Genomic DNA, 14390 nt, shown 5'->3' with positions numbered 1-14390 from the left:
GAGTTTGTGTTCGCCTTAAGAGCCGGGGGGATACCTCCAGTCAGACTCTGAAGCACGTGCTTGCTCTCTTACAGTGACACCTACACAGTGTGGTTACCCCAGCAGGACAGAACAATTAAAACACATGACAATAAGGGAGACATTTAGAAAACCATCATTTCCTAGTGTCTTGAGTAAAACCCTACAAAAGGGCAATAAAATTGGTTTTAGCAGCCTTGAATTTGCTTCCAAGTGCATCGTGATTACATGCATTTCCCTAGTGAACTCAAGTCACAATTTTGTTGTCACTTCTCTACTGGCATCACAACTAAGAGATGCTGAGAAACCTGACCAGCTTAGATAAAACACTAGTGTATGCTCTATAAATCCTACTGGTTTGTCAGCTAACACATAGAACTGAAAGGAAAAATATTTTTCATTTAACAGGTAATGTCAGAAATTTAAAGGCTTTCCCCTTTCTAAAACAGTGTGAAAACAGACAACAGCAAAAAATTCATGAATCTCAGAGGGAAAAAGATAAGGTTGCTTGCAACTGTTTTATGTCAGCAAGGAGATCAAACCAAAGTGTTGTCTGGTAGCAGAGGCAGCTCAGCACCCTGCAGGGTAGACCTAAAAGTGATTCAGCATACAGTGAAATCAAAGGAAGCTGTGCTCCCTTAGAGATTAGAGCAACAGCAATTTCATTTGCTCTTCACTGTCATTTTGCTTTTTCTGTTTCTTAAGAACTGGTGTCTGGGTAAGGGGAAAATTCTGCTCCACTGTCTCTACACCAGCCCCTAAATAAAGCTTCACATTCTGGAAATGCCCAAAGAGATATGATCTTCGTAGAACCAATATACTTATGCTTCTCCTTGACAGAGGTGAGCCCTTACTCAGCCATCATTTGGTTTTAGAGGGGCATCTGCACAGACTTTTGCAGGCTGAGACACATGCCTGTGACCAGACACAAGCCATCTACAATCAGGAAGCTACACAGCTGCGCTGACAGTGAGAGACCAGGGCAAAATGAATGGCAGAGAGAGGTATGGGAAATCAGAATTTGCTATTTTCTTCTACAGCCTTAGTTACTGGGGCTCAAATTGGAAGACTTCAGAAGAACATGCCCATTTGTTGCATGCATACCAAATGGACTATGCAGTGGGTGCTTGTACTCAAGAGACATAACATTAGATTGTTAGGCTCATATTAGGTTTTAAGAACACACACACAAAGAAATTCTGTGAAAAACAAAGATAAATTTGTGCCTAAAGCAGCTCAATGCCATTTCTTTAACAACTGCGCTGTTAATCAGCTGGAGGTTAAAACAGCCTTGTATGGTTTTAAGCTGTGGTCACATTTCCATGGTCACCTACATAATTTAAGAGCTGGTTTATTCATCAGAAGTCAGTAAAATAAACCCAAACATGAGTGTATTTTTCCATGATGAGAGAATTTTGAGATGGCAGAGACTATTAGATAATTTACTCCATCTCCCAGCCAATGCAAAACTGGTCCCAATAATGTATTTGTCATTGTTTTATTCAATGCACTTTTAAAATTAGCAAGATTGCAGCTAAATCCTTCTTCTAAGTGAGACATTTTTCCTGACATTCAAGCCAGCCCATTCCTGCTGGCTATGTTGCCTCTACGGTCTATCATGGGACTGTTGTTCTTTGGCTTTGCCACATGCTATAGGGGTAAATTGTTGCTAGTGCACTGGGGGAGTGGAGGATCAATGGCTCTGACATTTCTAAATGAGCACCAGGCAAAGAGCAGAGAGAGCTGAGAAGCCAGGTTCTTCTGCAAATGGTTTCTCCCTCTCTGGGTTTCCCGTGTTCCCCATTTTCAACTCTTTTACCTTGTTAATGAGGCTGGGATCACCTGGACTGCTCTCATCTTCTGAACTCTTCTGTTCCTCATCTGATGTGATGACCTCCGTTGGTATCACAGAGACTGGGCACACCTTGTAGGGCTCGGTGTAGGCACTGCAGGGAGAGAGAACAGATGAGCTCAGGGGTATTATCCCAGGCACTCGCTATTGCTCAGACATAGCAAACCCGGACACTGCCCAGAGATCACCAGCCAGGGGCAGGGAATCCCTGCAGACCTGTGAGGCTTGGAAAGCAAGATTTCTCAAGCTTTGTTTTTTTGCTGACAGGTCCAAACAGGACCATTTAAGCAAGCAGAAGGATCGGAAAGGAGCAGTGGGAAGTTAATTGAACTTGTTCAAGCTTCCCCAAAGGATCAGTGTTCTGGCTCAGTTTGGAGCAAAAGGTTAATACTTAGTTGCAACCAGAACTTCTTTGTTTCTTCCTAGTCAACCCCACAAAATGATGTAGTAAGATCATACTAACATCTCGATGCTCATTAAGTGGAAGTTAGATATTGTAACAGTGAGGTTTCCGGGAAAACATCAAAAGGATGAGAGAAGTTTAAGTGTGATACCAATGGCATCAGTTAAAGCACAAGGTACTCAGATCCCAGAACCCTTGAGTTGTTTCAAGGGAATGTGAATTCAGCTCCAGAAACCCAGAGAAAACCATGCAATAAGAGTATTGGACCTGTTGTATAATACAGGCCAGTGGCTTCCCAGCATTTCCTTTTAGAAAAACACCCTTTTTTTACAATTAAAATTGCCAGTGATTTCAAAACCTCCACAAAGCATGACTAGAGGTCGGTTCTCCAGATGATGCCTGCCCTTTGCCTTAGAAAGATGTCTCCTATCGCTGGTCCAAATATGTCTAGCTCCAAACTCCAGATACTTGATCTTGTTAAACCTTTGTCTGCTGAATTGCAGGTAGTCTTGCAAATTCTGTTACTGTGTGGCTACTCACAGGCTGTATTCAGGTTGCCCCTTCATTTTGTCTTTTATATGAAATAGGTGAATATCTTGGTGCCTTACTGTGTCATGCCTCCTAACATTTAATCGTTCTAAACCCTCTGAACTTTATCCAATTACCCATTAACATTATCCAATTTACTAACAATTTTAGCACCAGTTTTTACTACCAGCCAGTTTTAGTACTGTTCTTGGTACTGCAACACAAACCTCAATATTCCAGCGCTGCCAAGTGTACCAGTGGTAACACCCACCTATTCCTACCTGACTTTACTGTGTTTTTACATTCAAGGATCGGATTAGTATTTTTGGCCATAGTATCACTCTGGGATCTTATACACCATGTGGCCCCAAGCCTTTTACATTTCCAGGGCTAGGTTCCAGTGTTCAGCCAACAGGGCAAGTCTGTTGTTTTGAGAAAGAAAATCTGACATCTCCGTGTGTTCCATTAGACATCTCAGCCAGCCAGGCCAGTCTGTAATGTGTGCCTGGCTTACTCTGTGTATATCATTTCTTTAGTTCTCATTTCCTCTGAAACATTATTAATTTGCTTTCAGAGCTCTGCCTCATGTCTTTATTCTTCTTTGATCTCCCACTTGGGGATCCCAGATGTGAGCAAATCCAAAGCTTCAATGCCAGTGCTGCAGTGACAGGAGGCTGGGCAAAGACGGGTTAATGTAAGTGGGAGGGCAATGAAGAAAGAGACTCCCAAGGCCACTGAACAGACTCAGATTTCCTTTTGGAAAGGAAACTCCCTACATCTCTGCATTCACTTCCAAGCTGCAAACAGGGCTCTGTCTCCCATGCAGGTGCAGCTGCCAGCCTATCTTTTATGCCACCAGCTTTTCCCTCATGCAGAGAGTCAAAGAGCTCTCGCAGGCTGCCTGGTTTATTTGCCATGGCTGGGCAAAGGGCCAAGCAGCACCACTCTTCCTCACCATTGTCTGCTCTTGTTTATTATTAGTGTCTGCAGTTTTTCAGTGCCGCAGCATCATGGCACTTCCAAAACCCTGCCTAATTACAACAGCAAAGGGGCCTCAGCGCAAGAGAAAGCAAGAGCAAGGCAGGTACAGGAACAGCTCAGGATAAACTGTTAGTAGCTTAGGCAGTCTCTCTCCTTACTTGCAAAGCCTTTCTTCAATTTGCAATTGTTTGCCCCAGCAGACATGAAATTAAGTCCCTCCCTCTTTTCTCTCTATCTCTCATAAATGACTGCATTATGTTAATGTAAGAATACATTATAATTTGTGAAGAATGCCGCAGTATATTAGCCTGGTAATCATTATGAATGGCATTATTAAAGGCTCATACAGGAGCAAAACTTGCAATATTGCTGAACTGTTTCATGGGCTTCGCTTATAGTAGGCCTGCAGTGTACTAGCACCAGCTTGTGTTTAAAGAGACGTCCCAAAATGTTATGAGCCTCATTTGCACATGGGATGGGGTGGGCTCAGGCATGTTTGCGTCACCTTCTCCATCCTGCCCTTCTCCAGCCTTCCCAGCAGCACTCAGATCTTCACTTCTGAGACTGTTCTATATTATAATGGAGTTCCTGGGCAGTAGATCTTTCCTGATACCCAGCACGTGCACCCCAGTGAATTCACATCCTTTCACCCATGTTCTGTATCTACGCTTTTGTGGTTCCCTAGAAATCCTAGCTCCTGGAGACTTGAACTGTGCCCAGGAACTGGTCCCCAGGTGAAGGTGCCCTGGGCAGCTTGGTCTTCATAGATCCCACTGCCAGGTGCAAGTCAGAAAACACCAAGGATGCAGGGATAGGTGGCAGATGACTTCTGAGGCACAACAGGCTGTGAAAAATTTTATAAAAGAACAAAGGGAGAGTAATTTTAGTTCTCTGGTTCTCCGGCCCATGTAGTGATGTTTATATTGGACCTCAAACGAAAAGGATCTGTGGGCTGAGCGGAGATGAAGCTATCAAGGAGAGGAAAGCTGCATTCGTCATTGTCATGTTATGTCATGTCTGTTAATGAAATCAAGACATAAGTCTCTCCTAACTATGATCTCTCCACAGCATGGGTTGGGACAAGTCTGAGTGCAGATGGCATGTGCATGGGAAGTGAGGAGCACTGTGAAGATACACAACGGGTGTGAGAGCTTATGGAACATGATTCACAGACTGACAAATACTGTATTTTGTTTATCTTGCATGTGCAATTCTGAAAGAGATACTTGCCCTTCATTTAATTCCACACCTATCCTTCAAATGACCTTGCAAATTCTACCTCATTCCTCAGCAATGATCACATCAATTCTTTAGGATTTTTAGAAGTCAGTCAGCATTAGTGAGATACAAGAATTTAACTGGGGAATTTAACAGTGGCAAAAATATCCAGCCAAGGGTATTATAATAAAGGCCTAGGAAGACCATGTACTTTTGTTTGCATAACAACACAAATGCTCTTGGGTATATGCTCATCTCTTGGGCACACACACGGGTGATGTCTTGTTTCCTCCGTTAGAGTCACCAACTGCCTCAAAAAAATGAGAAAAGCTGAGTTGGTGGAAATCTCAACTTAAGGCCTGTCCCTTCCACTAGGTGATTTAAGTCCTCTGTACCAGTAAGGATCGGATTGCCTGCAGTTTGCTTTCAACAAATCTGTACATCAAGTGATGCATCCTAAAGAAAGACTCGTAAATCTCCCTTGCCTTGTGCTTCATGGTCAGTGCTCCACCAGTGGTCACGAGGGGAGAAGGGGAGTGCTCTGTCATAGAATCATATAGGGTTGGAAGGGACCTCTGGAGATCATCTAGTCCAACCCCCTGCCAAAGCAGGTCTACCTAGAACAGGTTGCACAGGAACTTGTCCAGGTGGGTTTTGAATGTCTCCAAAGAAGGAGACTTTTTATATAATTATATTATATATTATATTAAATATATATTTATATTAACCTATCCCTGGAGCTCTCAGTTAATGCTCTATACCTGTGGAGTTTCCATTCTTTCCATCCAGGGGCTCTTTATAAATATGAAATGCAGCTGGTTGGGCTGTTAAGATGTGCTAGCAATGTCCATCACAGCATCTATAAGGTATGATCCTGTATGTTGGGACAGACTTACAAATTATTTCTGCCTTGCAGCTGAACCTGCTCAGACAATGTAAATGTGCTAGAAATTTGTTGGTCAGTCAAGAACAATTCAGCATCTCCCTGAAGCAGTGGGCATTTGTGTAGGGTTCAGATGTTGTGCAGTTCTAGTGCCACAGTGATCCCCCCACGTGAATCGTATGGGAGGGAGCAGGCCAGTGGGAGCCATCTCCAGGGCAAATGAAGTGTCATGTGGCTGGTAAGGACATCCAGATTCCCCCATCTCAGCTCATGAGCACCTCCTTCATTCTCAGGTGTCCCTTCAGGGACAGGGGAACTTCTTCTAAAATTGGATTTCGGTATTGCAAAATGCAGTTTCTGGAGAAGGAGACTGGGTGGCTTATCATTAATCATGGGAGTGTAACACATGGTCGCCAGCCAGCGTGTGTTAGCTTCCTTGGAGTAAACTGGTTTCTTTGGGAAGTAGGTTTCAACATAATATCAGCCTAAAGAACAGTATAAACAAGTGCAGCACTTAAGGAACACTCTGCTGTGTTCATATTTGAACTGAATCTGTAATTTGTCTCCATAATGTATATGCAGTGTAAAGGATGATCCAGGTCATCCAAGATAAGGATACCTTGCTTAATGATTTCCAGAAACAGAGTCCTGGGTCCTGAGCTCAGATTTTAACCATTGTGGCAGCATTCAGTTAATGACAACTGGGATACCTCCCTGCTGCCTCCCTCTCTCACTCTACATCCTTAGTCAATGCCAGAACAGAGAAAGAAAGAAGAATATTTGACACTATCCTCAATAGGATTTAAAAACAGGAATGAATCTTTTTTCCTAGAGATCATGGTAATTTCTTTTCTTTGCATCTGTTGCAAACTGCAGATTAGATGATACAACTTAATTACTGCCAACATACTTGAAGGGCCAAAGAACCCTGATTTATTTCCTGAAAATTTCCTACGGTTTCAAAAGTGCCTGCAAGTAAAGATCAAAGCAGTATTTGGGCCAATATGTCACCACAAGATGAAGAAAGCAGTAGAAGAGACTAGAAACCACATCCTTGGTCGCTTTCCTACAGTGGAACAACTGCTATTAAAAGCTGATTTTGCTAGTAATTATCAACACATGGCTCGCCATGTTCACTGTTTTCACATAGTGGGAATAGGAAGTAAGTGATCTCCTTCGGTTTCTGGGGTAAATGCTGACTTCTGCTTTACCTTTTGTATGGGACATAATGTCTTTTTGTCTAAAATGTTTCATCCATTCATCAGCAAAACCATGGTTCTGGACTGCTAAAAGACAATTATTTCAGTTTTTTGCTGAAGAGAGGCAGTGATGTTGAGTTCAGTTAGGCCTCGATCTACTAAAGCTTTGAAATGAATGTCTGTTATGACCCTAAACATTTTTCTGTGTGTATTGGTGATTGCACTGGCAATTTTTTCCCCCGAGTCAGCAAAGCAAGTTTGTAGGAACTACCTGTGAAGATGCAAATAGTTATTCTCTGTAGGGTATGTCCTCTACAAGTATAACCTCCCTGAAGCCAACTGAGTGGTGATGAGCTTGACATGCCAAGTCAGAATCAGATATGCTCAGTTTACGGATGACTAGTGAATTGCTGCCTTCCCATTGACAGATCCCAGCCTGTGCCCTTTCTGACTCCCCTGGCACAGCTTATATTAGCTTATAACTGGATATAATGTACTGGATGCAAGAGGGAGACCAGAATCTCACCTGGACACAGCTGGTTTATGCAAAGCCCACATATATAAAATCCCCTCGATCCAGTGGGGAGGAGAAAAAAAAACTCAAACAAAACCTCCCCAAACTTCTCTATTATTGGACCAAATGGACTGAATGCAACTTTTTTCTACATTCAGTATCCCTGTCCCTGGCTTTATTTCAAGTCACATGGCCATTAGTTACTAGTTCAAACTCTGTCTTTCTCAGACAGTCATGTCCTTATTGCAAAAAATTTAAAATCATATGAACTCAAGGCAGTGATGGCAATTGGGAGAGGTAGTAGGGTACTGAATGACCCTGTTTTATTAAAACTGATCGTTTATTTTCTTGTATCTATTTGTAAATTATTTTTTTAATTCATTCTGCGAAAGGAAAGCTCATTACTGAAGGAAATTAAATGCATTTAAAGCCAATAAAAGGAAATGCTTATTAGCGGAGCATGTGTTTAGCCAGTCAGTTCCCTGTTATGGCAGATCATCAAGGCAAATATTGCAGCTGAAGACTGGAAAGGGCAGGAAAGACATGATGTCTGCTAATAACATACGCAGCCTGACAAGGCAAGGGAATGCGGGAATAATCACATTTCACACTCTGAGGCATAAGCTGTTTGCCTACCAAGGCCAGAAGGGAGTTCTTCCTCATGCCACAAATGTTTCAATTTGAATTTTGGTCTTTCTTGCAAAATAAAATTTAAAAAAATGGTGTGGTGCAGGATATGGGAGAGGGGAAGAGGATTTTTGGTCAGGTACGTAGGCTTTTGCTCTGTTCTGAAGAACTTCAGGGACAAAACTCTCCCACCTTCAACAGCTGCTGCTGGAGGTGCAGGTCTGGCTCTGGAGGGCTCCATCTCCAGGCATGTCTTGGACCCAACCTGGGGCAGTGGAAGCCAAGGAGGATAAGAGAAAGCCTGACAGTGAGGTTTCACTAGCCGTGTCCCCAGTGGGCTGGGATGGATGGGCTGCTCTTGCTTTGAGGCACCTGCACAAACCTACAGAGCCGATCCATGTTTCACTCCAGGGTGCTCCGCCGTCTGAGAGCACCATTCCCCTCCCCGACCCTGTGGCTTTAAACCGCCAGAAAAAGCAAAGCAACAGTAAAAGCTGGACATGCCTGGAAACAAAACACTGCGTCCTTGGGCCTGGGACAAGTGGCACACCCCCTCCCTGAGCTCCCAGGCGGTACGCAGTGGCTTGTGCTCAGCCTGGCCCTCCGGCCCTTGTCCTGCATTTCCTGTAAACAGGGAGCACTTCCTCCCCAGAGATGACCTGGCAATGAACTAGTGAGGGCTGACGCTCAGCCGCACCGCACCCAGCGCCCCACCATGCCAGAAGGTACAATGGGGCGGCTGATAATACATAATAGGTTATTAAAGGCAGCTCTGCCCTTTATAGACTCCTTTGAGCACATTATTTACATTGCATGTCAGCCACCACAGAGCTTTTACTTTCATTAAATCATTAGCTTCACAGGCACCCAGAACTCTTCTATCCAACAGCATCAGAAAAGGTCTTCTTTACAGCATCAGCATAGCTCTTCTTATGCTTCTCTTTTTCATCTTTCCCTTGCTAAATCACAGCCCTGTTGTTCCCCAGCACCCCATTGTTCGCCATCTCTGGTAACCTTTTGCTATGTTGAATCCTTGCAGTGCTTGGAAATCTGAACTGAGAGGGGCAAAATGAAGACCTGAGTGCTTGGCAGTCACAAAAGTCTTCATTTTGTGCTGTGAAATTCTTCTTCCTTCCCAGACCGTGCAGGCCATACAGCTGCATCATGTTGAAACTTTCCATACTGCACATCTGTCAAGGGACAGAAGATAAAAAGGAAAACATCCACTAATTATCAGGATGGGTTTCAAGTGATTTGCTGAGCAACCCCTAGTCACAGCACAAATGGTCTCTGACAACGAAACCACTTGGCACTTTTGCCCTGTTCTCCTCTATAAAATGACTGATCTTAGTGACAGTCTGACTTTGGATACAGTGGTGTGGAATTGGGAGGAATTCACCCTGACTTTAGTGGAGTCACTTTATATTTATACTTGTGATCTTCAAGCAGAATAAGACCCTCTGATTTCACTCTGAACCCTTAATGAGTCTGCAGGACTTATTCCTTTCATAAATCAGTGACAGAATAAGCCAACCACCTAGAACTGCATTAATAAGGAGAAGATATCTCCTGTAAGAAGTGACCTTCAGGTGGTCACCTCAGAGCATGAGAAGAAGTACACCTCTGGGAGGAGTTCACTATATGGGAAGCAAAGATGAAACCCCTGCCCTACTACAAATTCTTTGTTCTTATCTCTGGCATGTTTCTTAACTTCTTTGTGCTTTGGCTGTCATTTGTGTAAAGTGGTTAATCCCGGAGCAATGTCATGTTTAAAATGCAGGTAAGACTGAAGGCTTTGGACACTGTAGGTCCCTACCAGCGTCTAAAACAGAACCACTCTGCCCATCTCCCTTGGGGCACAGGTTTGCTTCTGTTCTTCTTGTTGCTGCAAACTAACAGGGATTTCACTGTTCAGGTCCAGCCCTCAAGTCAAAGAGGGATGGATACCCCCAGGATTGTGCCCATGCTTATTTAAGTCAAGGCAGGGAGTAATGTTTACATTCTTGTAGCCAAGCTGAGATACAGAAATCTGCCTGGAACCATTTAACCGCCGTGTTTCTACTGGGGAAGGGGGTTGTTCTTGAGTTATAGGCTCTCAGTTGCTTTCAAGCAGCCACGCTGGTGTGATCTCTGCACAAAGGCACACACTGGAGAAGAACACCAACAACAGAAGATTTAGGCAGTGCAACTTGTCCATGGAATTGCAATTTATAAAAAAATTGCAGATAGACACTTCAGAAAAAGGTCTGCATAAATTGTTCTATGGGAGACTGCAAATGGAGCTAGGCAGAACAGGGGCATGTCTGTAACACACAGGGGGCTCTCCTGGAGATGCTCAGTGCTGGTGGACCGGTTCTGCTGTCTTACAAACATACCAAAGATTTTTAAAGTTTTAAATAGGTAAGAATCTGGGTTTAGATGTATTTCATGGCTGCACAACACAGACACAGTATTGACCACACTGAGCTACACAGAACTAGAATATCTTTACAAGTCCTGTTCCTTAGTGCCTTTAGGTTTGTACAGCTGTTCTGTACTGTTGCATATATAGTCTGAAACTGAGAGTACAGCTGGGACTACACAATTGACTCTAGAACCTAGCCTGGACCGAGATGTGATTAGGTGTTAGTTAGGTAAACGTGATCATTACAGCAGTGAATGGATCCAACTCTTTATAATCCTTTCAGAAGATCCTGCTTAGCATAATTCTTAAGTGATAATAGAAGTGAAATCTCAAAGGAGGATGCCAGCTTGGAAATGGTATCACTGAAACACAAAACTTAATTTGAATCAGTCATCATTTGCTGCACCCAGAATTTGGAGTGATCTACTTGTTTTGTTTTCTTTTTGGGTTCAGAAATCTGAATTCTTGGCATCTGATTCCAAAAGACAGCAGAACTGGTGGAAGACAGGGCTTGGTTTTGTGGTGGGAAACATTTTTGAGAGTGTGCCTCTGTCCCCCCCAGCCCAAAGGCCCCTGTGCTTACCCCTCCCACGTAGGCTAACCCAGCACTGGTTCTTGCCATCACTCAGATGGCACCTCAGTGACTTGGCTGATGTGTCAGAGAGCTCGGCAAACACCAGTGTGGAGGGTGTAGCCCAGCTCTCTGCTCCTGGGCCAGCAGCAGCCGCCAGCGCTATCAGCGGCACCAGAACTGTCAGCCCAGGGAGCTCCTGCAGTGGCGTGGCCAGAAGCCATGGCCCAGTTATGACAGCTTGAAGCAGGAGTAAAAGAGACAAGAGCTGGCTCTCATCAGGCGATTTTCTGTGGCTTAACCTTGCTTCATTCTCTGTAATAAAGTGTTCTGTGTGCAGTCATATTTAGGATTTGCTCCATGTTTATTGGTTCACTTTCCAGGGGGCAAACTCCTTCTCTTTGTATGTGTGTATGACAGTCAGAGATCTGGCAGCACAGCTGCAGATAGGAGGGTCAGGCTGTGCCTCCACTGCTGTGTGACCAATAAAGCCAGCGTGCATGGCCTGGTCCTCAGCCCGGAACTAGCTCAGCACCAGGAAGAAGAACAGGGTTTGCCCATTCAGCTGTTTGAATGGGGTCAAACGAGCCCCTGGAACAATATAGAGGATGAGGACAATGGCAAGGTCAAGGAGAAGGATGGGACTAGACAGTAGTAGAACAGATCAGCTTGAACTATTTTAACACTGTAGTTTGGGCTTTAATGTGGGCTGCACAAGGCCATGGGGGGTACACACCAGTGAGTCCTGGTGTGTGCACAGTTCTGCTCATCTCCACAGTGTATTCTGCAACCACTTTGTGCTGTTTACTTTTCAGAGGGCACTGTGGACAGGAAGACCAGTGTATCGTACAGCGGATCAGAAAGGAGACCAGTGCAAGGAAAGGCAGTATCCATACAAGTCATGAAAAATGCAGTGAAGCTGCCTGCTTGTCTTTACAGATTTCAAAGTATCCAGGTATGCCCTGTTACCCTCTTTTGTTGTGATTCTCTGCTGCATCAATGCATGGCTGTTAGCTCTCTCCCTACTCTGAGAAAGAATGTACACAAGTACAATAAGAGCGGTGGCAACCCAAGTGATTGCCACACTCTCAGTGGGTTGGCTACATGACTGACACAGGGAAATTGCTGATACGCTCGACAACCTTTCCACAGACAGGCAGAGCATTACAAACTGTGGTGTTGAAGCCACTGGCAAAAAAGGTTGTGAAAGGTCAAGAAGTAACTCTATGCACTCTAAAAAGATCTCACCTGGCTTATACCATATGGTGCAGCATGACATTTTGCAGCAGGTACAGTGTTCTCTGCCCTAAATAATCTCTTCACTTACCACTGAACTGAATATCAGTATCTTTAAGTAGGGAATGCTCCTACACTTTCCAACAAATCTTCCCAAATTCCCATCATGGTTCCATTCTCTGAAGGCCCTGGCGTGTCACACAGATGTCATGGTTCAAGGGATGCCATGTCTATCTATGTGAAAAATCCTCAGATACCTTTTAAAATAGCATCCTGCTATAGTCTTGCTCCCTTATATGCCCTGAAACTTTTTGGTTGAATTGTCATCACATTCACCCAGCTTTTCATCTGAGACACAGACTCTGAAAGTCAAACATTCTGAGCTCCTTCACAGCTTGAAGCTGTGATGAAAAAGGTATTTTATCTGCTATGTGTAGAATGGAAAACTCTGATTACTGCAGAATCTGGACTGTTAGTTAAGTTTGTAGAGGACTTTACCAGGAGGCAACTGTTTTTCTTTGCTGCAACATCTGAAGCTTAGAAATTTATTTTTGAGCCTCAGATACCTGAAAATAAATTATTTAAGGTGTTCTGGAAATGAAGCAGAACTGTGTCCATTTTTAGGTGGCCTGAGAACAAAACCTGTGGGTATTTCTTTCTCCCTATGGCTGGTGTTTTAGGCACTGGGTTGTGAGAAAATCAAAACCTAACTCCCAGTGCTGACTGATTCAAAGTGATCTGGGACGAAAACCAGACCCAGGAGAAGCAGAGACTGTGTTTTCTGTATCTTAGGCTACAGCATATAGGAGTTTCCTTTAAACTTTGTCAAAACAGATATATTGTTTACATAGAATGCTTCTGTGAATTTTTCCCATTTTGAAAATGTTTCAGCTCTGTTTTCAGGTGCAGGCATGAATTATCAGGGCAGTCAGATCATAAATAGCTGTTCAGATCTTCAGAGGTACAAATCAACAGAGCACATCAATGTACCCCAAATGAGCATCTGGCATGGTACTGTTTTCTCATCCAGATTCCACTTACATAGCCAATTTTCTGACTATAACATATTCTCCAATGTTTTTTCTGACTTTGAGTTCTGGATCCAGTTAGAAAAAGATGATACATTTCACAAACTGTCTGATGACATGGCACATATCAGAGACTGGAGATCAGGGGTATGTTCCTGATTATTCTTTCTTTGTTTATTTTTGGCAGAGTAACCTACTCACTAAAACTTGGAACCAGAGTCTTTATGTTCTATTTTCATTTTATTGCCAGTTTGTTATTCCATACTTTCCATGGAAAATACTCACAGTAAGTTCAACATAATGAACACCATGCTGCCCTGCAGGGCTCTTAAGATGGAAGAGTAGTTGTCATTTCCCTGTACTAGCAGGACCGTCTGCTTTATCAACACCATGCAGCCAGGTCTGGGAACAAACCAGGGGGAAAATGCAGTGGAACTAGGATCAGAATGAGGAGGAGGAACTTGAGTAAATGGCTGGATTAATTGGATGCTATCCTTCAAACGCCTCAAAGGAGGGAGAGCATGAGGAGGAAGTTCTTTACTTTGAGGGTGGCAGAGCCCTGGAAGAGGCTGCCTGGAGAGGTGGTGGAGTCTCCATCTCTGGAGGCATTCAAAACCCGTCTGGACATGTTCCTGTGCAACCTGCTCTGGGTGGACCTGCTTTGGCATGGGGGTTGGACTAGATGATCTCCAGAGGTCTCTTCCAAATCCATATCATTCTGAGATTGTGTGAGAAGGAAATCTCTCTAGATGACAACAGTAATATTCTCTATTGAAAAAAAACCACCACCAAAAACCAGAACAAAGTATTTTTGACTGGAGTGAGACTTCATGAACTCCTCTCTTTCCACTGTTAGCATTATTTAAGCTATCTATTGCTAGAGCCACAAAGGAATTTATACAGATTATACAACCTTTTTTGTTATTGA

General features: G+C 43.6%; 1 protein-coding gene across 3 annotated transcripts in view; it reads right to left on the bottom strand.

The window, feature by feature from the left end:
* FGD5 (FYVE, RhoGEF and PH domain containing 5) overlaps positions 1-14390 on the bottom strand; it is a 100043-nt gene that overhangs the window by 62872 nt on the left and 22781 nt on the right. For all 3 annotated transcript variants that reach the window (XM_014946788.1, XM_014946789.1, XM_014946787.1), the window contains one exon: positions 1838-1964. In XM_014946788.1, coding sequence (XP_014802274.1) covers positions 1838-1964 — 127 coding nt within the window. The remainder of the gene's footprint in view (positions 1-1837; positions 1965-14390) is intronic.

Source organism: Calidris pugnax, unplaced genomic scaffold (assembly GCF_001431845.1).
Source record: "Calidris pugnax isolate Ruff unplaced genomic scaffold, ASM143184v1 scaffold81, whole genome shotgun sequence".
NCBI lineage: Eukaryota > Metazoa > Chordata > Aves > Charadriiformes > Scolopacidae > Calidris > Calidris pugnax.
This window is presented reverse-complemented; position numbering and strand designations above follow the sequence as displayed.